Source organism: Rhamphochromis longiceps, linkage group LG20 (assembly GCF_057381845.1).
Source record: "Rhamphochromis longiceps isolate RC_006_pf linkage group LG20, R_longiceps_female_GT1.1, whole genome shotgun sequence".
NCBI classification, from domain to species: domain Eukaryota; kingdom Metazoa; phylum Chordata; class Actinopteri; order Cichliformes; family Cichlidae; genus Rhamphochromis; species Rhamphochromis longiceps.
In genome coordinates, this window is record NC_140576.1 from 2,408,741 (window position 1) to 2,434,748 (window position 26,008).

Below are 26,008 nucleotides of genomic sequence, written 5' to 3' on the forward strand. Positions count from 1 at the left end.
TAAATTCAAAGTGCCGTGTCCTTTGACAGCCCCGCCCTCAGTTCCGTGCGATATCCAGTGTCAGAACGGTGGGAGCTGCTTCTTCAACGACCGTCAGGTGGCAAAGTGTCGCTGCCAGCCCAGCTACATAGGCGAGAGATGTGAAATCAACCAATGCAGGGACTACTGTAAGAACGGAGGCACCTGCACTGCTTCTCATGCCGGTGAGAGATTCAATTCAAGGTTTATCATACGGCACCAAAGCACAACAATGGTCGCCTCAAGGCATTTTTATACTGTGTGGTAAAGACGCCACAGTCTAAGCCAATGATGACTCCGGAGATGGTAATGTTGGTCTGTCTGATTTGTGTTATTCAGGACAAAGTATCTCAACAGGTTTTGCATGAAATAACATCAACATTTACATTTCTCATACCCAGAGGAGAAACTCTCCTTTGGAAGAGCTGTTTTTTCTTCTTCTTGTGCCACAGTGAATTTGGCCAAACTATTGAATTGCTTGCCATAAAGTTTCTTCTAGACCTTAATAACACAATCCTTTGACATTATCCTTCTTCAGGCTAAAAAAAAAAAAATTTCAGTTGATCCAGTGCTTTGGCTGACGATCATCAGCCTGAGCTGTACCCTGAGTTTACTGCTGATTAGCAAACGTTACTGTGCTAATCAGGTTGAATTTGACGTGCCAAGGCTTTTGATCACAGGAAAGAAGCTTTTTTTCCCGCCCCTATTCCAAGAATTGTTTAAATCATTAAAAAAAATCCACTCTTTTGATGTCTGTCTTCAGTACTCATTAGTGATAGCAATTACAGACTGCAGCAGAAGGCATGAATTCCACATATTTCCAAACCTTTGTCTCACTGGCACTTCACTGGTTCTGTCATGTGTGCAAACCAGTGGAATTTCTAGTTTAAGAAACCTGAGAAGGAACTGAGTCAGCAGTTTTGGTTGTGTTTTTGTCAAATGTTAAATGAAATGTAATACTTAAAATTTCAGTTTTATTCAACATTTATATCTTTATATATTTTAATTGTGTATTCTAGGGTTGCCAACTTGCAGATGTCCTAAAGGCTTCACAGGGCCAAACTGCAATCGCCACACTTGTCAGGACAACTGCCTGAATGGAGGCACGTGCTTGGTCAGTAGAGGCAACCAGCCAACCTGCAGTTGCCTGCCAGAGTACCTGGGAGACCAGTGTCAGTACAGTAAGTAAAAGCACCTGAGGATGTTTCTGTTTCTTTAATAGATTGCTAAGCAGGGTATTTTGCATCAACAGTATGTGACCCTCTTCTCTTTCTTTGCTGTCTTAAGGTAAATGTGAAGGCTTCTGCGAGAATGGTGGAACCTGCTTACAGACCTCCAACGGCACCAAACTTTGTCTGTGCCCCACCAAGTACGTCGGGCACCAGTGTGAGCTGGACAAATGTCAGTTCTGCGGAACGGGCAAATGTTTGACGTCAGCCTCAGGGGAGGTTTCCTGCAGGTGAGTATCGTGTGGGACGTGGTTACTGTGCTACATCGATTAGACTTGGATTTGTAAATATTTGCTGGCTTTTATTTTGAACTGCCAGAATATTCTTCACCCAAGGTCACCCAGCAATCTGTGGATTTTGTGCTTCCTAACAGTGCACAGCATGGAATATATCATTCTGAAATCGTGGGAATCATTATTATTATTGTTATTCTGCTGCATTAGGATCTTCTTTAATATTTTTTTCCTGTATGTTTGAAGCTGTCCAAATGGTCAGATCCAACCCAGCTGCTATACCTGTTCAAACTACTGCGCACATGGACAGTGTTCAGTAGACAATCGCACACTGCTGCCACAGTGCACGTAAGATCCCAGTAGACATTAACAGGCATATATATAATATTTTATTGTTTTAATGTCCGCTTAGCACACTTACCCACATATCCACTGTGTACCTCTATAACCAGGTGTGCTGTTGGATGGAGGGGATACAGATGTGATATCACAGCTCCTATAGAGTCTCATACTTCTAGTGGTAGTAAGTCAGCCACTCCCTGACCAAATCAAAGTTTGTTCATAGAACATGCACTTTGGTCCTATTTGCTTATCATTATTTGTTCACTCATAGGTACTGCGTCAATCATCGTCCCAGTGCTGCTGCTGCTGTTGCTGGCATTGCTGGTGGTTGGTGCCATCTTGTGGTACAAGCAGAGAATGCGTGGGTGAGTACTAGTTCGGGACGCTTTTTCATCTTTAAAAAATTCAAACTCCATTTGTCATCTGGTCCTCACCGTTCTGGTCTTTCTTTCTCTCTTACCTTTTGATAACCATCTATTTCCCTGTCTCCCAGGTCTCTATGCCCGGGCAAATCTCGTTCTCAGTGCTCGCGGTAACTTGATAGGGTTACATAATTCACCTGTTGACCCCCAATTCCTCTCCTCTCCTCTCCTTTCCCTAAAATACAGTCAGACTGCCTTTGCTATGCTTTTGTCTATCCTTTTGTCCATTCTGTCGTTCAGTGCCGAAATCTTTCCATTGTCCTCGCTTGCCATCTTCTGTTTGGCTTCCATGGGGTTTCCCACCCAACAACACAGGGGGCCTACTCACTCTGGAATAGCTCTGGTGATGCACGAGTAGTTGAACTTTTGACGTCCTCCCATTGTCCTCCATGCCTTTCCCTGTTTACATTTGTAAATATTAGGCTCAGGCAATGTGCTTGCAGAGTAAAATGTATAACTGTGCATCTCTGAAAAATGTTTATATGCTTGCAAACAGCCGAATATTTGCAATCTAATCCAGCATTCTCCGCAATGGACATGCTGCAGTATATTCGATAGGTTTGATCAAATGGCCTTTTGACACAAAAGCTCATTTGAAAACCTTTGATATATGTTGTCTTGTTCTTGTCAATTGTACATAGCCAGTGCTGAGTGAATTTATGATATGGGTTTATGATAAGACACCTTTTAGTCACTCTAGCTTTCTTCTGAGGTTAGCACATCAATTCTTTTAAACAAGGGTCTGAATCTGCTTCTAAGATAATTGTTGATCTGTTTCTCTGCAGTGCCAAGGGCTTCCAGCACCACCGAATGACCAACGGGGCCATGAATGTTGAGATTGGAAACCCTGCCTATAAGATCTATGAAGGAGATCCTGATGATGATGCTGGGGAACTTCTGGACTCCGACTTTGCTTTAGACCCAGACAAGGTAACAAAGCTTAAAAAAGCAGTTTCATTACAAAATATCTGAAAATGCCTGGTAGTGGCTAACCATGCAGATATTTCCACATTTATGAGTCCTTTTGTGAGTTTTTTTTTTTTTTTTTAATGAATTGGTTTTGGTTGTGGAGTCATTATAGACAGTAAATAGACCCTTCTTTGTGATCTAAAGAACACTGGATGAAAGTAGCTGGGTTTCTCAATATATTCCTGTCCTTTGGACGTCTAGTGAAAAACAGTTTTCTGTCTTGACTGATCTGTAATCACTTTTCTACATTTATATCCAGTTTTTTGCCATCGAGATCACCACAGTCCAAATGCAAAAGCTTTAAAGCAAGACTTAGGAAACCAGTGGGTGTCGTTATGGTATTTACTTCTGGCATCTGTAATGAATTTTGGAATGAATATTGTTAGAATTATGTGAATCATATACTTTAGTTCTGATGAGTGGCTCCATAGTCTCATGGTTTACACGTTGTGGCTCGAGTGGTTTGTATACAGATCAATGCTTGGGCAAGATACTGAACCCTGAGTTACCTCTGTGTGTGTGAATGCATTCAGCAGATAAAAGCACAAGGCACTATATAAATACCATTTCTTTTACATTCACCTAAGAAGTGAAAAAATCTCCAGTTTAATCCCAGCTGGAGACAAAAATCCCTTGGGGGTGTCAGGAACGGAAATCCACTGTGAATAAGGGGAGCAGCTGAATAAAGCTTTTATGCTGGAGCCCTCATGGTCACTATATTCAAACACTTTTCACCACAATCATAAAACATCAAATGAGGAATTGTCCATAAAGTCCTGAGTGCTTAAAAAGAAGTTGCAAGTTCTTCACTGGAAATACACCTACTGGTTTGTTGGGGGCAGATGATTAGTGCCCAGACTTTCAGAAACAAATAACCAAACACAGAAAACATAACAAACCACAAATGTCTGCCAGGGTTTCAGCACTGAGCTGGGAAACATCTTGTTATTTATGCGAGCTGAGCCTATTTGAATAAGAAAAATACTGCTTCTTTCACAATATACCAAATCTTTTCATTTCTTTTGCCTGAGTCACTGAGAAATTTTCTTCACTCCGCAGCCCACCAACTTCACGAACCCAGTGTATGCCACCCTGTACATGGGTGCCCACAACAGCCGCAATTCTCTGGCGAGCACTGATGAAAAGAAGGAGCTCCTCTCCCAGGTTGACGAGGACATGAGCGACCCCCTGGCATAGACCTCGGCATGGACTGAACTCTGCCAACATTGCCCTGCCTCGCCCAACCTAGAGCCAGCGAGCTCTCTCATTTTATGCCTTTACCAACTGAAAAGAAAAGCAACAAAAAAACATAAAAACGAGAACACTGTATAAAATGTATAAAATGAAGAACTACTTTTTTTTAAGTGATTGCAGTATTATATTTTGTTCTTTGACAAAAAGGAAAACAAATCCTCTGGTGACGGAAAAGAAACCATTTTATAGACATTTTATCCAGTTCTTTTTCATTTTGCTCACTTCCTCACAACTTCTCTCTCTCTCTCTCACACACACACACACACACACACACACACACACACACACACACACACACACACACACACACACACACACACACACACCCCTTTCTCACGCATTCAGCCACTACCTCTGTGCAAATGTAAAAGATACAAATGGCAGTGGAACAATTTTAATTTTTTTTATTTTTGTATAAATTGTGTAGGGGAAAAGAGAAAAAAACCATTTTTGTTCCATCCTAGAAAATGTTGCCAAGTCTTCGTTGTTCATGAAAGAGAGGAGATGCGTCAGTGCTCACCACGAATGCTTCCTGGATGCTGGTTCACATTTTGTGTATATGTATGTTTGCTACTGGAGGTCTTAGAGGGAAAGGCGAGGTGATGTTTAACTGCACGTGTATGCACAAGAGACTCGGCATCTGATCTGTTGTTGCAAAGAGCTACATTCAAGTGATTGTCTTTTACCTCCTTGCACAGACTAAAGTTACATATATATATATATATTATAAATATATATATTTCCATATATATGAACCTATTAACAAAGTGTCTTGAAAATATACCCAGGAATACAAACATCAGTAACAAATAGCAGTCTGTACTTTTTAATGTTTTTCTTTTGTTTTTTTAAGTCATTGTATAATTGACATACTTTGTGTCACCGATGAATGAATCATGGCAGTGTGTTAGTGTGCGCTGGATGAAGATGATTGTAATTAAGTCCACATTCCAGGATGAAAAAGCCTGGGATGATATCCGTGGCCTTGGATTAGCCTACTGCAGGACACCCTGGACAGGATCTGGGGCTTTGTTCTGAAACTCTTCTGGAGTAGAGACAAGCTTCTGTGAATTTCCGGTCATCCTCTAAAAAAAAAAGAACCTGCGACCAGTAATTAGCCGAGAACGGTTGCTTTCAACTTTTGTTCCTCGTCTTTTGATTGTAAACATACTTTCAGGAAAGGCCAGGGAGACCGTCTGATGGTACGTACTTCTGTGGGAGGTTGGATTTTTTTTTTCTTTCCTTCACTGTATGTAATTACATGGACATGTAATTTAGGTTAATGCTCATTGTTAAGTGCATTCTCAGGAAGGAGACTGATCGGCTTCCTGATAAGCATTCCTTTCTCCATTCCTTTGCTTTGCTGCTAACCATCCGGATTTTTAGTCTGGGAAGTGTGGCTCTATGTCTCACTGCTCACCGTATTGCTTTTAATCACCTCAGCTTGTCAGCCATACCTACCATATCACTGCATGGTGCTCACACACACACAGACACACTTAACCAAGAGGAAACTCTGGCTTTAGTCCTCAAATGTTAACAGTATTCATCACATTTTTTCTTTAAATTCTGTTTTTTTTTCTTGCTTATTTGCTTTTAACATCCTGCTCTGTTAAATCGCCATGTAAGTTGGAACAATCATATTTCATTTGGAGAATTTCTTTAACTGGCAAAAACCCACGTTTGTGGTTCTGATTGTTTTGTTATAATTCGATTTCTTTTTGATATAAGGAATTAAATGGATTTTTATAGTAGAAATGTACGATGGCCGTGTCTGTCATTTGGAAAGATGGAGAGGAGAAGCAGTCTACTTCATACTTCAGTACATTAGGAAATAGCCTCACTTATCATTAAAGAATGAAGAAATAAAACACAAACATGTAGAAAGCACTTGTTTGGATGTTGCTTAATCTGGAAAGGCTTCTGAATTGTAATGAAAGTCTTTGGTCTTGTTACATAAATCATCATATTTATTAAACAGGAAGTGTTGTCTTTCAGTCAACAGACAATCCCAAGAATAGCTTTTTCTTAAAAAAAAAAGTATGTTTCTTTTGATTTCAGTACACACAAGAATAGTGTTTTATACAATCTTGAGCCAAATTTAAGTAGTGTTAAGATGTATTGCTCCCTTTGTGCCAATGTCATGCAAGTCTCTAAAGCTGTTAGGAGGAATAATCTGTATTAAAACGGATAAGAAAAAGAAGCTTTAAATGCACTTCATCCTTCATCTGTTAATACATTTAGAGCAGGCTAACCAAACAGCAAGTGTGCCTTTGAAACAGTAGTCCACCTGGAGTCTCCTTCATGCGTCTGTCACCTCCTAACTGTCACGCACGGTGTGACAGGAAGTGTTGTCAAGGCACGTAATATTCTGTTTTTAACCACCACTTGGTCAAGGCACAAAACTCTGGGGACTCTCGTGTCAGCTGTTCTGATGTACTAGAGGTAAAAAGGAACTAACATACCTTTAAGCTTTTTTTGTGCCTTCAACTTGCATATTGTTGTCAGGATTATAAGGCTAATGTTATATTACAAGGCGGTAAAAAATACAATCTTTACCAAATGAAAGATGTAAAATAAACAAATTATGGCTGACTGACGAGAAATAACACAAAAAGGCACTTCTTAAGCGGAACATCAAACTTTGGATTAATTTGGTTTGTCTAGCTTGACAAGAAGAACCAGTACAGTGATGGTCTTTGATCCCAGATACAATCAAAATAAACAATATTAAGTCTGATTGAAGGCGTCTCGAAGACTTGGCGTAACGCTGCGAAACAGTCCACGAATGTCTGTTATAACATCGCACCTCCTCTGTTATTTGCAGGAGGCTTTTGCAGGTGTCTTAAAGGCAGGCGTCCCAGCAGCAGCAGAAGAGTCGGCAATTTATCTTGGCTGCCTCCCAGTTTAAATCCTGCTATGACTGCGTAACCTTCGGATATTAATGGGTTTTAGGAATGTCCACATTAAGATCCACATGCTAGCAGGCACTTGTTAGTGAAAGCACAATTCCTCCTCCAGTCCTCAGATGGCCTCACCTGTGCTCTGGTCATCCTCCCAAAGGTCAGTGCCGACAGAGCAGGGAAAGCCTTCTGCTCGCGGTGACGAAGGAGTAGTAGCGCGTTGTGCTTCTGTAATCATGCCTGCTCATTTAAAGTGGTTGTAAAAGGGCATCCATAAATAAATAAATTACCGGGCTAAAACAAGGGCTTTGTCCTGTCCTCGCTTTTCAGTCTTTGTGATCTGCAGCCTCAGGGTTGAGATGCGCCACTGGGACAAAGGGAAGGGTTACAATAGGGAGGGGACTATAAGTGACGAATAAGTGGTTTAGGGTCTCTTCCAACCGCTCCGGATCAACGCGTCTGCTCGCAGGAAAGGCTGGTTTCGGAGATCTGTGAGTAGGCATGGAGAGGGGGGGTGAGAGACAGGGGGACACACATGTTAGACGACCAAGAGGTCAATCTGGACATTTGCTTCTGTTTACATCTCAATTTCTTAAGAGTGTTTTTAAGCAAGAAGAGCAGAGGATGTACACTCAGTTCTCACTTTATTAGGTACACCTAATTTATATCAGTTGTTCCCTCATTTCTGTAAATGAGGTTAAGCTAAAAAAAGAAAAGCAAATAGGAACACCTTACTGTATAATGCAGTACATGAAAACAGCACCACAAACCATATTTCCTCTTTTTTACAATGAAGATGAAACTATGAAAAGTTGCCTTTATTGCAGGACTGTTGTTAGTCTGCATTAGTTTGAGCTCCCTAATAAACTGACAACTGAGTGTTTATTGTTATAATTTTCAAATCCAGAAAATCTGGAAACACTTGTGCAGTTAAAACTTTGGGTTAAAGCTGAAATTGTCCATAAGAGCTACAAAATTAGCAAATGTGGCAGGAATGCCACATTCCCATAGCCTTGTATTTCAACTGCTAGAAGTTGTGCTTCAAAACGGAGAAATTCAAGGCTTTGACACGGTGATTTTGGCAAATCAGTAACACTAAACAATGAGGACGTTACAAAGTAACCACTCTGGTTACGATACAGTGGTCAACAAGCTCTTGAGTTTGCAGATTACCAAACAGGATGGCTGTCACAGAGGAAACAAAAGTGTGGATACAGACTGTGTTCACGTAAGTTTGATTCTGTTTTCTTCTAGAGCCTGTTGACCAAATAGCTGTTGAGCACACCGCAGATGACATTTAGCACAGACAAACATGGCGGACGCTGCCGACTGGTGAGAGGTAAATAAACAATGGACAACATGCAACACGTAACAGGAAGGGGTGAGGATGCCATGGGTTACCGGTCCGTTGCCATGGTAACCGGTCCGTTGCCATGGGTTACCTGTCCGTTGCCATGCGTTTACATGTGTTGTTATGGGTTAACTGTCCGTTGCCATGCGTTTACATGCGTTGTTATGGGTTAACTGTCCGTTGCCATGCGTTTACATGCGTTGTTATGGGTTAACTGTCCGTTGCCATGCGTTTACATGCGTTGTTATTGGTTAACTGTCCGTTGCCATGCGTTTACATGCGTTGTTATGGGTTAACTGTCCGTTGCCATGGGTTACCGGTCCGTTGCCATGGTAACCGGTCCGTTGCCATGGGTTACCGGTCCGTTGCCATGGTAACCGGTCCGTTGCCATGGTAACCGGTCCGTTGCCATGGGTTACCGGTCCGTTGCCATGGTAACCGGTCCGTTGCCATGGTAACCGGTCCGTTGCCATGGGTTACCTGACCGTTGCCATGGGTTAACTGTCCGTTGCCATGCGTTAACTGTCCGTTGCCATGCGTTTACATGCGTTGTTATGGGTTAACTGTCCGTTGCCATGCGTTTACATGCGTTGTTATGGGTTAACTGTCCGTTGCCATGGGTTATAGGTCCGTTGCCATGGTAACCGGTCCGTTGCCATGGTAACCGGTCCGTTGCCATGGGTTACCTGACCGTTGCCATGGGTTAACTGTCCGTTGCCATGCGTTTACATGCGTTGTTATGGGTTAACTGTCCGTTGCCATGCGTTTATATGCGTTGTTATGGGTTAACTGTCCGTTGCCATGGGTTACCGGTCCGTTGCCATGGTAACCGGTCCGTTGCCATGGATACCGGTCCGTTGCCATGGTAACCGGTCCGTTGCCATGGCAACCGGTCCGTTGCCATGGGTTACCGGTCCGTTGCCATGGGTTACCTGACCGTTGCCATGGGTTAACTGTCCGTTGCCATGCGTTAACTGTCCGTTGCCATGCGTTTACATGTGTTGTTATTGGTTAACTGTCCGTTGCCATGCGTTTACATGCGTTGTTATGGGTTAACTGTCCGTTGCCATGGGTTATATGACCGTTGCCATGGGTTACCGGTCCGTTGCCATGGGTTACCTGACCGTTGCCATGGGTTAACTGTCCGTTGCCATGCGTTAACTGTCCGTTGCCATGCGTTTACATGTGTTGTTATTGGTTAACTGTCCGTTGCCATGCGTTTACATGCGTTGTTATGGGTTAACTGTCCGTTGCCATGGGTTATATGACCGTTGCCATGGGTTAACTGTCCGTTGCCATGCGTTAACTGTCCGTTGCCATGCGTTTACATGCGTTGTTATGGGTTAACTGTCCGTTGCCATGGGTTATCTGTCCGTTGCCATGCGTTTACATGCGTTGTTATGGGTTAACTGTCCGTTGCCATGCGTTTACATGCGTTGTTATGGGTTAACTGTCCGTTGCCATGCGTTTACATGCGTTGTTATGGGTTAACTGTCCGTTGCCATGGGTTACCGGTCCGTTGCCATGGGTTACCGGTCCGTTGCCATGGTAACCGGTCCGTTGCCATGGCAACCGGTCCGTTGCCATGGTAACCGGTCCGTTGCCATGGGTTACCTGACCGTTGCCATGGGTTAACTGTCCGTTGCCATGGGTTATCTGTCCGTTGCCATGCGTTTACATGCGTTGTTATGGGTTAACTGTCCGTTGCCATGCGTTTACATGCGTTGTTATGGGTTAACTGTCCGTTGCCATGCGTTTACATGCGTTGTTATGGGTTAACTGTCCGTTGCCATGCGTTTACATGCGTTGTTATGGGTTAACTGTCCGTTGCCATGGGTTACCGGTCCGTTGCCATGGGTTACCGGTCCGTTGCCATGGGTTACCGGTCCGTTGCCATGGTAACCGGTCCGTTGCCATGGCAACCGGTCCGTTGCCATGGTAACCGGTCCGTTGCCATGGGTTACCTGACCGTTGCCATGCGTTAACTGTCCGTTGCCATGCGTTTACATGTGTTGTTATTGGTTAACTGTCCGTTGCCATGCGTTTACATGCGTTGTTATGGGTTAACTGTCCGTTGCCATGGGTTATATGACCGTTGCCATGGGTTAACTGTCCGTTGCCATGCGTTAACTGTCCGTTGCCATGCGTTTACATGCGTTGTTATGGGTTAACTGTCCGTTGCCATGCGTTTACATGCGTTGTTATGGGTTAACTGTCCGTTGCCATGCGTTTACATGCGTTGTTATGGGTTAACTGTCCGTTGCCATGGGTTATATGACCGTTGCCATGGGTTAACTGTCCGTTGCCATGCGTTAACTGTCCGTTGCCATGCGTTTACATGCGTTGTTATGGGTTAACTGTCCGTTGCCATGGGTTATCTGTCCGTTGCCATGCGTTTACATGCGTTGTTATGGGTTAACTGTCCGTTGCCATGGGTTACCGGTCCGTTGCCATGGTTAACCGGTCCGTTGCCATGGGTTACCGGTCCGTTGCCATGGTAACCGGTCCGTTGCCATGGCAACCGGTCCGTTGCCATGGTAACCGGTCCGTTGCCATGGGTTACCTGACCGTTGCCATGGGTTAACTGTCCGTTGCCATGGGTTAACTGTCCGTTGCCATGCGTTAACTGTCCGTTGCCATGGATTAACTGTCCGTTGCCATGCGTTAACTGTCCGTTGCCATGCGTTTACATGTGTTGTTATTGGTTAACTGTCCGTTGCCATGCGTTTACATGCGTTGTTATGGGTTAACTGTCCGTTGCCATGGGTTATATGACCGTTGCCATGGGTTAACTGTCCGTTGCCATGCGTTAACTGTCCGTTGCCATGCGTTTACATGCGTTGTTATGGGTTAACTGTCCGTTGCCATGGGTTATCTGTCCGTTGCCATGCGTTTACATGCGTTGTTATGGGTTAACTGTCCGTTGCCATGCGTTTACATGCGTTGTTATGGGTTAACTGTCCGTTGCCATGCGTTTACATGCGTTGTTATGGGTTAACTGTCCGTTGCCATGGGTTACCGGTCCGTTGCCATGGGTTACCGGTCCGTTGCCATGGCAACCGGTCCGTTGCCATGGCAACCGGTCCGTTGCCATGGGTTACCTGACCGTTGCCATGGGTTAACTGTCCGTTGCCATGCGTTAACTGTCCGTTGCCATGCGTTTACATGTGTTGTTATTGGTTAACTGTCCGTTGCCATGCGTTTACATGCGTTGTTATGGGTTAACTGTCCGTTGCCATGGGTTATATGACCGTTGCCATGGGTTAACTGTCCGTTGCCATGCGTTAACTGTCCGTTGCCATGCGTTTACATGCGTTGTTATGGGTTAACTGTCCGTTGCCATGGGTTATATGACCGTTGCCATGCGTTTACATGCGTTGTTATGGGTTAACTGTCCGTTGCCATGCGTTTACATGCGTTGTTATGGGTTAACTGTCCGTTGCCATGGGTTATATGACCGTTGCCATGGGTTAACTGTCCGTTGCCATGCGTTAACTGTCCGTTGCCATGCGTTTACATGCGTTGTTATGGGTTAACTGTCCGTTGCCATGGGTTATCTGTCCGTTGCCATGCGTTTACATGCGTTGTTATGGGTTAACTGTCCGTTGCCATGGGTTACCGGTCCGTTGCCATGGTTAACCGGTCCGTTGCCATGGGTTACCGGTCCGTTGCCATGGTAACCGGTCCGTTGCCATGGCAACCGGTCCGTTGCCATGGCAACCGGTCCGTTGCCATGGTAACCGGTCCGTTGCCATGGGTTACCTGACCGTTGCCATGGGTTAACTGTCCGTTGCCATGCGTTAACTGTCCGTTGCCATGCGTTTACATGTGTTGTTATTGGTTAACTGTCCGTTGCCATGCGTTTACATGCGTTGTTATGGGTTAACTGTCCATTGCCATGGGTTATATGACCGTTGCCATGGGTTAACTGTCCGTTGCCATGCGTTAACTGTCCGTTGCCATGCGTTTACATGCGTTGTTATGGGTTAACTGTCCGTTGCCATGGGTTATCTGTCCGTTGCCATGCGTTTACATGCGTTGTTATGGGTTAACTGTCCGTTGCCATGCGTTTACATGCGTTGTTATGGGTTAACTGTCCGTTGCCATGCGTTTACATGCGTTGTTATGGGTTAACTGTCCGTTGCCATGGGTTACCGGTCCGTTGCCATGGTAACCGGTCCGTTGCCATGGGTTACCGGTCCGTTGCCATGGTAACCGGTCCGTTGCCATGGGTTACCTGACCGTTGCCATGGGTTAACTGTCCGTTGCCATGCGTTAACTGTCCGTTGCCATGCGTTTACATGTGTTGTTATTGGTTAACTGTCCGTTGCCATGCGTTTACATGCGTTGTTATGGGTTAACTGTCCGTTGCCATGGGTTATATGACCGTTGCCATGGGTTACCGGTCCGTTGCCATGGGTTACCTGACCGTTGCCATGGGTTAACTGTCCGTTGCCATGCGTTAACTGTCCGTTGCCATGCGTTTACATGTGTTGTTATTGGTTAACTGTCCGTTGCCATGCGTTTGCATGCGTTGTTATGGGTTAACTGTCCGTTGCCATGGGTTATATGACCGTTGCCATGGGTTAACTGTCCGTTGCCATGCGTTAACTGTCCGTTGCCATGCGTTTACATGCGTTGTTATGGGTTAACTGTCCGTTGCCATGCGTTTACATGCGTTGTTATGGGTTAACTGTCCGTTGCCATGGGTTATATGACCGTTGCCATGGGTTAACTGTCCGTTGCCATGCGTTTACATGCGTTGTTATGGGTTAACTGTCCGTTGCCATGCGTTTACATGCGTTGTTATGGGTTAACTGTCCGTTGCCATGCGTTTACATGCGTTGTTATGGGTTAACTGTCCGTTGCCATGCGTTTACATGCGTTGTTATGGGTTAACTGTCCGTTGCCATGGGTTACCGGTCCGTTGCCATGGTAACCGGTCCGTTGCCATGGGTTACCGGTCCGTTGCCATGGTAACCGGTCCGTTGCCATGGCAACCGGTCCGTTGCCATGGTAACCGGTCCGTTGCCATGGGTTACCTGACCGTTGCCATGGGTTAACTGTCCGTTGCCATGCGTTAACTGTCCGTTGCCATGCGTTTACATGTGTTGTTATTGGTTAACTGTCCGTTGCCATGCGTTTACATGCGTTGTTATGGGTTAACTGTCCGTTGCCATGGGTTATATGACCGTTGCCATGCGTTAACTGTCCGTTGCCATGCGTTTACATGCATTGTTATGGGTTAACTGTCCGTTGCCATGCGTTTACATGTGTTGTTATGGGTTAACTGTCCGTTGCCATGCGTTTACATGCGTTGTTATGGGTTACCGGTCCGTTGCCACTCTTCTCTTTCTTTGCTGTCTTAACACTAGGAGTCCCAGGCTTCTACCTTTCTACCTTTAAAACCCACCACCAGCCAAATGGCTGGTAGCCAAGTGGAAGCTAAATTGGCTAGTCATTCATATGTAAATTAGGTTGTTAGCTGGGAATTCTGGAGGGAGGGGAGTGGGGGTGTGTGGATGAGGGGGTGGGGGAGCTGCTAAAAGCTGTGAACTTCCTTTTGTGTTTCATCTTGATGCATTCTCAATCATCCAGGGAAATAAATCTCCAAAAGTCACCAACTTGGAGTGTTTCAGTTTGCCATCTTAGGGAGAAATCAACACACATGGGTGTAGGTCCTTTGTTGCTGAGATTTATTGATAAAAACAGTACAAAAAACCAACCATTTGTACACATATTTACAAATAATAATAAAAAGTGAGTGAGTACATTTCAACATTTTCAGCAATCACTCACAATCCTGGCACTGCCATGGTATCTGTAGTCTGCATTTACCACATGTGTATCTGTAGCAGTGAACACATCGCACAGTGGCATGATTGTTCTTGCATTTGTGTTTGACCTGACACATGGCTCTTTTTCCAGGACTAGGTGTGGAGGGTTGTGTCCGAAGCAACTGTTCTTTTCTTGCCTTCTTCTCAGCTACATGAGAGTGAGCCAACTCTCTTGCAAGCTCCACCACATTTACATATGAATGACTAGCCAATCCACTAGTGGATTGAGGAATTTCCCTGCGAATCTTGTTGACTGTGCCGAGGATGGTGGTTTTCAGTCTAAGAAGTTTTTGCGCAAGTGAAAGCGATGTGAAAAAATTGTCCGTGGTAACATTTCTGCCCTTGTCTAGGAATGGTTCCATCAGCCTCATTACTACATTTTCAGAAAGTCTCTCCCCAGTGGGACGATTGGGGTCCTTGCCAAGATATGGGAAGACATTGCAAATGTACTTGGATTTTAGGTCGCAAGCCACCCAAAACTTGATCCCAAACTTGTCAGGTTTACTTGCAATATACTGCAGGAAACAGCACCGAGTCTTTGATGGGAAAAGCTGTTCATCAACGGTGATATGTAGACCAGGGTTGTAGCACGTGATGCAGTTGGTGACCAATGATCCCCACACACTGGAAATTGCAGCGAACTTATCAGTCTTTGCTCGATTTGCTCCATTGTGGCATCAATCAGACCACTGGTATAATGTTGAAATGTACTCACTCACTTTTTATTATTATTTGTAAATATGTGTACAAATGGTTGGTTTTTTGTACTGTTTTTATCAATAAATCTCAGCAACAAAGGACCTACACCCATGTGTGTTGATTTCTCCCTAAGACGGCAAACTGAAACACTCCAAGTTGGTGACTTTTGGAGATTTATTTCCCTGGATGATTGAGAATGCATCAAGATGAAACACAAAAGGAAGTTCACAGCTTTTAGCAGCTCCCCCACCCCCTCATCCACACACCCCCACTCCCCTCCCTCCAGAATTCCCAGCTAACAACCTAATATACATATGAATGACTAGCCAATTTAGCTTCCACTTGGCTGAAGCTAAAGCTTAGCTAAAAGCCATTTGGCTGCTCTCCGGGTTTTAAAGGTAGAAAAAGCCAAATGGCAGTCCGTGGTGATGTAAGTGTTAAGGCTTCTGCGAGAATGGTGGAACCTGCTTACAGACCTCCAACGGCACCAAACTTTGTCTGTGCCCCACCAAGTACGTCGGGCACCAGTGTGAGCTGGACAAATGTCAGTTCTGCGGAACGGGCAAATGTTTGACGTCAGCCTCAGGGGAGGTTTCCTGCAGGTGAGTATCGTGTGGGACGTGGTTACTGTGCTACATCGATTAGACTTGGATTTGTAAATATTTGCTGGCTTTTATTTTGAACTGCCAGAATATTCTTCACCCAAGGTCACCCAGCAATCTGTGGATTTTGTGCTTCCTAACAGTGCACAGCATGGAATATATCATTCTGAAATCGTGGGAATCATTATTATTATTGTTATTCTGCTGCATTAGGATCTTCTTTAATATTTTTTTCCTGTATGTTTGAAGCTGTCCAAATGGTCAGATCCAACCCAGCTGCTATACCTGTTCAAACTACTGCGCACATGGACAGTGTTCAGTAGACAATCGCACACTGCTGCCACAGTGCACGTAAGATCCCAGTAGACATTAACAGGCATATATATAATATTTTATTGTTTTAATGTCCGCTTAGCACACTTACCCACATATCCACTGTGTACCTCTATAACCAGGTGTGCTGTTGGATGGAGGGGATACAGATGTGATATCACAGCTCCTATAGAGTCTCATACTTCTAGTGGTAGTAAGTCAGCCACTCCCTGACCAAATCAAAGTTTGTTCATAGAACATGCACTTTGGTCCTATTTGCTTATCATTATTTGTTCACTCATAGGTACTGCGTCAATCATCGTCCCAGTGCTGCTGCTGCTGTTGCTGGCATTGCTGGTGGTTGGTGCCATCTTGTGGTACAAGCAGAGAATGCGTGGGTGAGTACTAGTTCGGGACGCTTTTTCATCTTTAAAAAATTCAAACTCCATTTGTCATCTGGTCCTCACCGTTCTGGTCTTTCTTTCTCTCTTACCTTTTGATAACCATCTATTTCCCTGTCTCCCAGGTCTCTATGCCCGGGCAAATCTCGTTCTCAGTGCTCGCGGTAACTTGATAGGGTTACATAATTCACCTGTTGACCCCCAATTCCTCTCCTCTCCTCTCCTTTCCCTAAAATACAGTCAGACTGCCTTTGCTATGCTTTTGTCTATCCTTTTGTCCATTCTGTCGTTCAGTGCCGAAATCTTTCCATTGTCCTCGCTTGCCATCTTCTGTTTGGCTTCCATGGGGTTTCCCACCCAACAACACAGGGGGCCTACTCACTCTGGAATAGCTCTGGTGATGCACGAGTAGTTGAACTTTTGACGTCCTCCCATTGTCCTCCATGCCTTTCCCTGTTTACATTTGTAAATATTAGGCTCAGGCAATGTGCTTGCAGAGTAAAATGTATAACTGTGCATCTCTGAAAAATGTTTATATGCTTGCAAACAGCCGAATATTTGCAATCTAATCCAGCATTCTCCGCAATGGACATGCTGCAGTATATTCGATAGGTTTGATCAAATGGCCTTTTGACACAAAAGCTCATTTGAAAACCTTTGATATATGTTGTCTTGTTCTTGTCAATTGTACATAGCCAGTGCTGAGTGAATTTATGATATGGGTTTATGATAAGACACCTTTTAGTCACTCTAGCTTTCTTCTGAGGTTAGCACATCAATTCTTTTAAACAAGGGTCTGAATCTGCTTCTAAGATAATTGTTGATCTGTTTCTCTGCAGTGCCAAGGGCTTCCAGCACCACCGAATGACCAACGGGGCCATGAATGTTGAGATTGGAAACCCTGCCTATAAGATCTATGAAGGAGATCCTGATGATGATGCTGGGGAACTTCTGGACTTCGACTTTGCTTTAGACCCAGACAAGGTAACAAAGCTTAAAAAAGCAGTTTCATTACAAAATATCTGAAAATGCCTGGTAGTGGCTAACCATGCAGATATTTCCACATTTATGAGTCCTTTTGTGAGTTTTTTTTTTTTTTTAATGAATTGGTTTTGGTTGTGGAGTCATTATAGACAGTAAATAGACCCTTCTTTGTGATCTAAAGAACACTGGATGAAAGTAGCTGGGTTTCTCAATATATTCCTGTCCTTTGGACGTCTAGTGAAAAACAGTTTTCTGTCTTGACTGATCTGTAATCACTTTTCTACATTTATATCCAGTTTTTTGCCATCGAGATCACCACAGTCCAAATGCAAAAGCTTTAAAGCAAGACTTAGGAAACCAGTGGGTGTCGTTATGGTATTTACTTCTGGCATCTGTAATGAATTTTGGAATGAATATTGTTAGAATTATGTGAATCATATACTTTAGTTCTGATGAGTGGCTCCATAGTCTCATGGTTTACACGTTGTGGCTCGAGTGGTTTGTATACAGATCAATGCTTGGGCAAGATACTGAACCCTGAGTTACCTCTGTGTGTGTGAATGCATTCAGCAGATAAAAGCACAAGGCACTATATAAATACCATTTCTTTTACATTCACCTAAGAAGTGAAAAAATCTCCAGTTTAATCCCAGCTGGAGACAAAAATCCCTTGGGGGTGTCAGGAACGGAAATCCACTGTGAATAAGGGGAGCAGCTGAATAAAGCTTTTATGCTGGAGCCCTCATGGTCACTATATTCAAACACTTTTCACCACAATCATAAAACATCAAATGAGGAATTGTCCATAAAGTCCTGAGTGCTTAAAAAGAAGTTGCAAGTTCTTCACTGGAAATACACCTACTGGTTTGTTGGGGGCAGATGATTAGTGCCCAGACTTTCAGAAACAAATAACCAAACACAGAAAACATAACAAACCACAAATGTCTGCCAGGGTTTCAGCACTGAGCTGGGAAACATCTTGTTATTTATGCGAGCTGAGCCTATTTGAATAAGAAAAATACTGCTTCTTTCACAATATACCAAATCTTTTCATTTCTTTTGCCTGAGTCACTGAGAAATTTTCTTCACTCCGCAGCCCACCAACTTCACGAACCCAGTGTATGCCACCCTGTACATGGGTGCCCACAACAGCCGCAATTCTCTGGCGAGCACTGATGAAAAGAAGGAGCTCCTCTCCCAGGTTGACGAGGACATGAGCGACCCCCTGGCATAGACCTCGGCATGGACTGAACTCTGCCAACATTGCCCTGCCTCGCCCAACCTAGAGCCAGCGAGCTCTCTCATTTTATGCCTTTACCAACTGAAAAGAAAAGCAACAAAAAAACATAAAAACGAGAACACTGTATAAAATGTATAAAATGAAGAACTACTTTTTTTTAAGTGATTGCAGTATTATATTTTGTTCTTTGACAAAAAGGAAAACAAATCCTCTGGTGACGGAAAAGAAACCATTTTATAGACATTTTATCCAGTTCTTTTTCATTTTGCTCACTTCCTCACAACTTCTCTCTCTCTCTCACACACACACACACACACACACACACACACACACACACACACACACACACACACACACACACACACACACACACACACACACACACACACACCTTTCTCACGCATTCAGCCACTACCTCTGTGCAAATGTAAAAGATACAAATGGCAGTGGAACAATTTTAATTTTTTTATTTTTGTATAAATTGTGTAGGGGAAAAGAGAAAAAAACCATTTTTGTTCCATCCTAGAAAATGTTGCCAAGTCTTCGTTGTTCATGAAAGAGAGGAGATGCGTCAGTGCTCACCACGAATGCTTCCTGGATGCTGGTTCACATTTTGTGTATATGTATGTTTGCTACTGGAGGTCTTAGAGGGAAAGGCGAGGTGATGTTTAACTGCACGTGTATGCACAAGAGACTCGGCATCTGATCTGTTGTTGCAAAGAGCTACATTCAAGTGATTGTCTTTTACCTCCTTGCACAGACTAAAGTTACATATATATATATATATTATAAATATATATATTTCCATATATATGAACCTATTAACAAAGTGTCTTGAAAATATACCCAGGAATACAAACATCAGTAACAAATAGCAGTCTGTACTTTTTAATGTTTTTCTTTTGTTTTTTTAAGTCATTGTATAATTGACATACTTTGTGTCACCGATGAATGAATCATGGCAGTGTGTTAGTGTGCGCTGGATGAAGATGATTGTAATTAAGTCCACATTCCAGGATGAAAAAGCCTGGGATGATATCCGTGGCCTTGGATTAGCCTACTGCAGGACACCCTGGACAGGAGCTGGGGCTTTGTTCTGAAACTCTTCTGGAGTAGAGACAAGCTTCTGTGAATTTCCGGTCATCCTCTAAAAAAAAAAGAACCTGCGACCAGTAATTAGCCGAGAACGGTTGCTTTCAACTTTTGTTCCTCGTCTTTTGATTGTAAACATACTTTCAGGAAAGGCCAGGGAGACCGTCTGATGGTACGTACTTCTGTGGGAGGTTGGATTTTTTTTTTCTTTCCTTCACTGTATGTAATTACATGGACATGTAATTTAGGTTAATGCTCATTGTTAAGTGCATTCTCAGGAAGGAGACTGATCGGCTTCCTGATAAGCATTCCTTTCTCCATTCCTTTGCTTTGCTGCTAACCATCCGGATTTTTAGTCTGGGAAGTGTGGCTCTATGTCTCACTGCTCACCGTATTGCTTTTAATCACCTCAGCTTGTCAGCCATACCTACCATATCACTGCATGGTGCTCACACACACACAGACACACTTAACCAAGAGGAAACTCTGGCTTTAGTCCTCAAATGTTAACAGTATTCATCACATTTTTTCTTTAAATTCTGTTTTTTTTTTCTTGCTTATTTGCTTTTAACATCCTGCTCTGTTAAATCGCCATGTAAGTTGGAACAATCATATTTCATTTGGAGAATTTCTTTAACTGGCAAAAACCCACGTTTGTGGTTCTGATTGTTTTGTTATAATTCGATTTCTTTTTGATATAAGGAATTAAATGGATTTTTATAGTAGAAATGTACGATGGCCGTGTCTGTCATTTGGAAAGATGGAGAGGAGAAGCAGTCTACTTCATACTTCAGTACATTAGGAAATAGCCTCACTTATCATTAAAGAATGAAGAAATAAAACACAAACATGTAGAAAGCACTTGTTTGGATGTTGCTTAATCTGGAAAGGCTTCTGAATTGTAATGAAAGTCTTTGGTCTTGTTACATAAATCATCATATTTATTAAACAGGAAGTGTTGTCTTTCAGTCAACAGACAATCCCAAGAATAGCTTTTTCTTAAAAAAAAAAGTATGTTTCTTTTGATTTCAGTACACACAAGAATAGTGTTTTATACAATCTTGAGCCAAATTTAAGTAGTGTTAAGATGTATTGCTCCCTTTGTGCCAATGTCATGCAAGTCTCTAAAGCTGTTAGGAGGAATAATCTGTATTAAAACGGATAAGAAAAAGAAGCTTTAAATGCACTTCATCCTTCATCTGTTAATACATTTAGAGCAGGCTAACCAAACAGCAAGTGTGCCTTTGAAACAGTAGTCCACCTGGAGTCTCCTTCATGCGTCTGTCACCTCCTAACTGTCACGCACGGTGTGACAGGAAGTGTTGTCAAGGCACGTAATATTCTGTTTTTAACCACCACTTGGTCAAGGCACAAAACTCTGGGGACTCTCGTGTCAGCTGTTCTGATGTACTAGAGGTAAAAAGGAACTAACATACCGTTAAGCTTTTTTTGTGCCTTCAACTTGCATATTGTTGTCAGGATTATAAGGCTAATGTTATATTACAAGGCAGTAAAAAATACAATATTTACCAAATGAAAGATGTAAAATAAACAAATTATGGCTGACTGACGAGAAATAACACAAAAAGGCACTTCTTAAGCGGAACATCAAACTTTGGAGTAATTTGGTTTGTCTAGCTTGACAAGAAGAACCAGTACAGTGATGGTCTTTGATCCCAGATACAATCAAAATAAACAATATTAAGTCTGATTGAAGGCGTCTCGAAGACTTGGCGTAACGCTGTGAAACAGTCCACGAATGTCTGTTATAACATCGCACCTCCTCTGTTATTTGCAGGAGGCTTTTGCAGGTGTCTTAAAGGCAGGCGTCCCAGCAGCAGCAGAAGAGTCGGCAATTTATCTTGGCTGCCTCCCAGTTTAAATCCTGCTATGACTGCGTAACCTTCGGATATTAATGGGTTTTAGGAATGTCCACATTAAGATCCACATGCTAGCAGGCACTTGTTAGTGAAAGCACAATTCCTCCTCCAGTCCTCAGATGGCCTCACCTGTGCTCTGGTCATCCTTCCAAAGGTCAGTGCCGACAGAGCAGGGAAAGCCTTCTGCTCGCGGTGACGAAGGAGTAGTAGCGCGTTGTGCTTCTGTAATCATGCCTGCTCATTTAAAGTGGTTGTAAAAGGGCATCCATAAATAAATAAATTACCGGGCTAAAACAAGGGCTTTGTCCTGTCCTCGCTTTTCAGTCTTTGTGATCTGCAGCCTCAGGGTTGAGATGCGCCACTGGGACAAAGGGAAGGGTTACAATAGGGAGGGGACTATAAGTGACGAATAAGTGGTTTAGGGTCTCTTCCAACCGCTCCGGATCAACGCGTCTGCTCGCAGGAAAGGCTGGTTTCGGAGATCTGTGAGTAGGCATGGAGAGGGGGGGTGAGAGACAGGGGGACACACATGTTAGACGACCAAGAGGTCAATCTGGACATTTGCTTCTGTTTACATCTCAATTTCTTAAGAGTGTTTTTAAGCAAGAAGAGCAGAGGATGTACACTCAGTTCTCACTTTATTAGGTACACCTAATTTATATCAGTTGTTCCCTCATTTCTGTAAATGAGGTTAAGCTAAAAAAAGAAAAGCAAATAGGAACACCTTACTGTATAATGCAGTACATGAAAACAGCACCACAAACCATATTTCCTCTTTTTTACAATGAAGATGAAACTATGAAAAGTTGCCTTTATTGCAGGACTGTTGTTAGTCTGCATTAGTTTGAGCTCCCTAATAAACTGACAACTGAGTGTTTATTGTTATAATTTTCAAATCCAGAAAATCTGGAAACACTTGTGCAGTTAAAACTTTGGGTTAAAGCTGAAATTGTCCATAAGAGCTACAAAATTAGCAAATGTGGCAGGAATGCCACATTCCCATAGCCTTGTATTTCAACTGCTAGAAGTTGTGCTTCAAAACGGAGAAATTCAAGGCTTTGACACGGTGATTTTGGCAAATCAGTAACACTAAACAATGAGGACGTTACAAAGTAACCACTCTGGTTACGATACAGTGGTCAACAAGCTCTTGAGTTTGCAGATTACCAAACAGGATGGCTGTCACAGAGGAAACAAAAGTGTGGATACAGACTGTGTTCACGTAAGTTTGATTCTGTTTTCTTCTAGAGCCTGTTGACCAAATAGCTGTTGAGCACACCGCAGATGACATTTAGCACAGACAAACATGGCGGACGCTGCCGACTGGTGAGAGGTAAATAAACAATGGACAACATGCAACACGTAACAGGAAGGGGTGAGGATGATACTCATTTCTAAGGAATAAATTTGACATTAATACTAAAAGAAAAATGCCACTGGTGTTGCTTCTGAGGTGGGCTTTGTAGACACTTAAACACCTGAGTTCATATTTTAATGGCTGTTTTAAAAGCAGGTAAGTTGTTTCTTTTTAATACTATGCTGACTTCTTCTTTTTACAAGTTCAACTTTGTGTTGTTTGCTAGCAAATTTTATAGTGTTCTAAAACGTGTGTGTGTGTGTGTGTGTGTGTGTGTGTGTGTGTGTGTGTGTGTGTGTGTGTGTGTGTGTGTGTGTGTGTGTGTGTGTGTGTGTGTGTGTGTGTGTGTGTGTGTGTGTGTTTCTTTGCTTGCAACTGAAGCACTAGCTGAAGCAGCTGACATCACTGTAGCAGCACACAGGAGCTGGAGGGCCAAGCAGGCCGGCTTTCAGCCAGGCTACCTTTCTTACCCTCTCCTAGGAGTGGGAAATACTGTCATTAATCTTCTTTTCAGCTGGAGGGGGGCAGAATAAACAGTGGTGGTTGAGGAAAGAAGAGTCACATGTTAGCCGGAAAAACCAACACCAAACAAGTTAGTCTCATGGAACAAGGCAGTGCTGATAAAATAAAACAGTCTGCTAGCCAAACCTCTTTAGATTCAGTCCGTTGGTATCGGATAATTTGAAAGAAATATGGCATAATAACGCAAAAGCCTACTGTGTCATGCATGATGTCCTACACGTGATCACAGTCAGGACTGTACTGCAAGCGTGTCAACATATTTTACACACAAACATATTGACACTCAATGCAACTTTCTCAGCTCCAGGCAAAGAGGTTTGGCTGACTCCTATCACCAGACACCTGATAGGAGTCTTCTCAACACAAACAACCAGTGACGGCCCGAGTTAGTCATCAGTAGTCATAGTTGAGGGTGGGGTGGGATGACAGAAATCATGCTGCATGCACATGGAGGTAGTGGTAGTGGGTTGCGAGGGAGGGTGGGGGGTTCAAAATGCGTATGAGAGAAACCTGGTCAACCTTGGCATTAAAGGGGAAGGGCTAGCAGTTGGCGTCGTCACAGAGGTTGGCTTCACAGAAGAAACGTGAGCCGCGTTTAGCAGTGCGGGCCGTGAAGGGCACGCTCTTCAGTACTGGGGGGAGGAGGCGGAGGAAGAGAAAACATGTCACACCTGAAACACTGCCCTAAGGGGGAGGGGCAAACCTTGTGAAAGCCTAACGTTCTTAATATGTCCTGAAAGCCGTCCACTGGATAAAACACAGTTAGAGCTCTGATAGTAGTGACACACAATTATTCCTATTATTAACACTAAAGTATAATGAAGCAACATTCATATTATTTACACTTTAGACAGTTATTAATGATCATCACAAAAACATCAGTTAGGTTATGTGCTACGCTGAGGCTGTAGATGCAGGGTTTTCTCCCAATAAAGGCTTAAAATACGTAGGTGTGTTGCAAGATGATTTAACTTTGGCATCTCCAAAAATTTAATGTAGGAAACGAAATTGCACACTGCCCAATCACTGTCCGCTCTTTGCAAACAGAATATTCTGCTATTCTGCTCGTGTGCAGTTTATATCCATGTCTGTCCAGACTGGTATAGTACGAGCAGTGAAGACAGGCACCTACCTACCTCCCAATCTCCACTTCTGTCTTACGACATTCAAACAGTGGGCAAAAAAGTATGTTAGCCCAACATTATAATGTTGCTCAATCACAGCTAAGTTAACCTTTTGATCTTTTGGATACAACATGTCATCATTTTATCATTTTTCCTCCAATTTTGTCATAGTTAGACTTTAGTTTTGAGCAAAAATTTTGTTATGAGGTCACGGCGATCTTTGAAATTATAGTACAAGTGACTTTTTTGTGCCAGATTAGAGGACATTAAAGAGGTATGGAGGTATAGAAAGCCAAAAACATGATCCCTCCAGGAACAGCTGCTTGAGGCTGTCGTGGATCCTAATTATTAGTACCTCAATTTACTTCTTGAGACCCGGCCTTTCTGAAAACACACACTTTGATACCCAGCAGCATTTCCCCTAACAGACTAGACAGCATGGCATGGAACAACGCTTGCTATTTGCTGTGCTCCAGATGTGCTGGTGTCTGAAGCACGTAGCACAAGGTGCACTTCAAAGGAGCTGAGCAGTCGATGACCACAGTCATCCTCAGCCTGGGAACACCGGGGCTGCTGGCACGCACATGGGTTCTTTTAACAGTCCTGTCTGGCCCACCTGTGATAATGTCTTCAATAGTGCCATCCTTGCCCTCGTACACAGGCCGGTGGTCTTTGGCTTGCCGCCTGCGCAGCTCTGCGATCAGCTCCTGCTGCTGGTGCCTCTTCTTCTGGGCCTGAACCTGAACCAGTGGAAAGGATATTTGTTCGTTTTCACTGTGATTCTTGGCCTACGAAAAAGCTTTATTTAGCACTGAGTAAATACGTGATAGAGTTCATCCAGCGGGGCTGCACCTTAGGGTCATGCTGCTTCGCCTCCTGAGCCAGTAACTTTTCTCTCATTGCTTCCTCTTGCTTTTTCCTCTGTTCATTTTCTTCCACTGCATCCTGTTGAGAAGAGAAATAGATGACACATCTGTGACAAGAAACTTCAGTGGAAATAAATCCAACAACGTGCTTTTGTGTGGCCATGTGAAGCAAAGAAAAAACAGTTGAAAAGCTGGGCATAAACAGGAAAGCCACGCTTTACTAAACATGACCAGGACCACGCACGCGCTTAAATGAACAGTTTGACATACGGAGAAAGATAAACAAAGGGATCAATAAGTATGGTGAATATGACACTTTAGATAATTATAAATCAGCCAAGCTGGGCAGAAATATTAAAAACAAGGCAACA

At 43.4% G+C, this 26,008-nt stretch overlaps 3 protein-coding genes and 1 long non-coding RNA gene across 6 annotated transcripts in view; 2 read left to right on the forward strand and 2 right to left on the reverse strand.

Moving 5' to 3' along the window:
* LOC146644605 (low-density lipoprotein receptor-related protein 1-like) overlaps positions 1-5,725 on the forward strand; it is a 78,710-nt gene extending 72,985 nt beyond the window's left edge. The window contains exons 82-89 of the mRNA XM_085394852.1: positions 30-203; positions 1,038-1,199; positions 1,306-1,477; positions 1,727-1,828; positions 1,933-2,003; positions 2,094-2,187; positions 3,030-3,174; positions 4,273-5,725. Coding sequence (XP_085250978.1) covers positions 30-203; positions 1,038-1,199; positions 1,306-1,477; positions 1,727-1,828; positions 1,933-2,003; positions 2,094-2,187; positions 3,030-3,174; positions 4,273-4,410 — 1,058 coding nt within the window. The 3' untranslated portion in view covers positions 4,411-5,725. The remainder of the gene's footprint in view (positions 1-29; positions 204-1,037; positions 1,200-1,305; positions 1,478-1,726; positions 1,829-1,932; positions 2,004-2,093; positions 2,188-3,029; positions 3,175-4,272) is intronic.
* Positions 4,452-19,524, reverse strand: LOC146644607 (uncharacterized). Its single transcript, XR_014909161.1, has 3 exons — positions 19,150-19,524; positions 18,948-19,079; positions 4,452-4,566 (listed from the first exon to the last, which is right to left on the reverse strand). It is a non-coding gene; the product is annotated as an uncharacterized LOC146644607 (long non-coding RNA).
* LOC146644608 (low-density lipoprotein receptor-related protein 1-like) lies at positions 7,872-19,154 on the forward strand. Its single transcript, XM_085394173.1, has 7 exons — positions 7,872-7,884; positions 15,700-15,859; positions 16,109-16,210; positions 16,315-16,385; positions 16,476-16,569; positions 17,412-17,556; positions 18,653-19,154. The coding sequence occupies exons 1-7, from the start codon at positions 7,872-7,874 to the stop codon at positions 18,788-18,790; spliced, it is 723 nt and encodes a 240-aa protein (XP_085250299.1). The 3' UTR covers positions 18,791-19,154.
* A 1,289-nt stretch (positions 19,525-20,813) lies between the features above and the next one.
* The window catches only part of fmnl3 (formin-like 3), a 31,974-nt gene continuing 26,779 nt past the window's right edge, over positions 20,814-26,008 (reverse strand). The window contains exons 23-26 of one of the 3 annotated variants that reach the window (XM_085394853.1): positions 25,624-25,716; positions 25,388-25,511; positions 24,167-24,279; positions 20,814-22,251 (exon numbers count right to left, since the gene is read on the reverse strand). In XM_085394853.1, the coding sequence (XP_085250979.1) occupies positions 24,188-24,279; positions 25,388-25,511; positions 25,624-25,716 (309 nt within the window). In that variant the 3' untranslated portion in view covers positions 20,814-22,251; positions 24,167-24,187. Of the gene's footprint in view, positions 22,252-24,157; positions 24,280-25,387; positions 25,512-25,623; positions 25,717-26,008 lie in introns of all 3 variants that reach the window. The other 2 variants (XM_085394854.1, XM_085394855.1) reach the window with 2 other exon arrangements.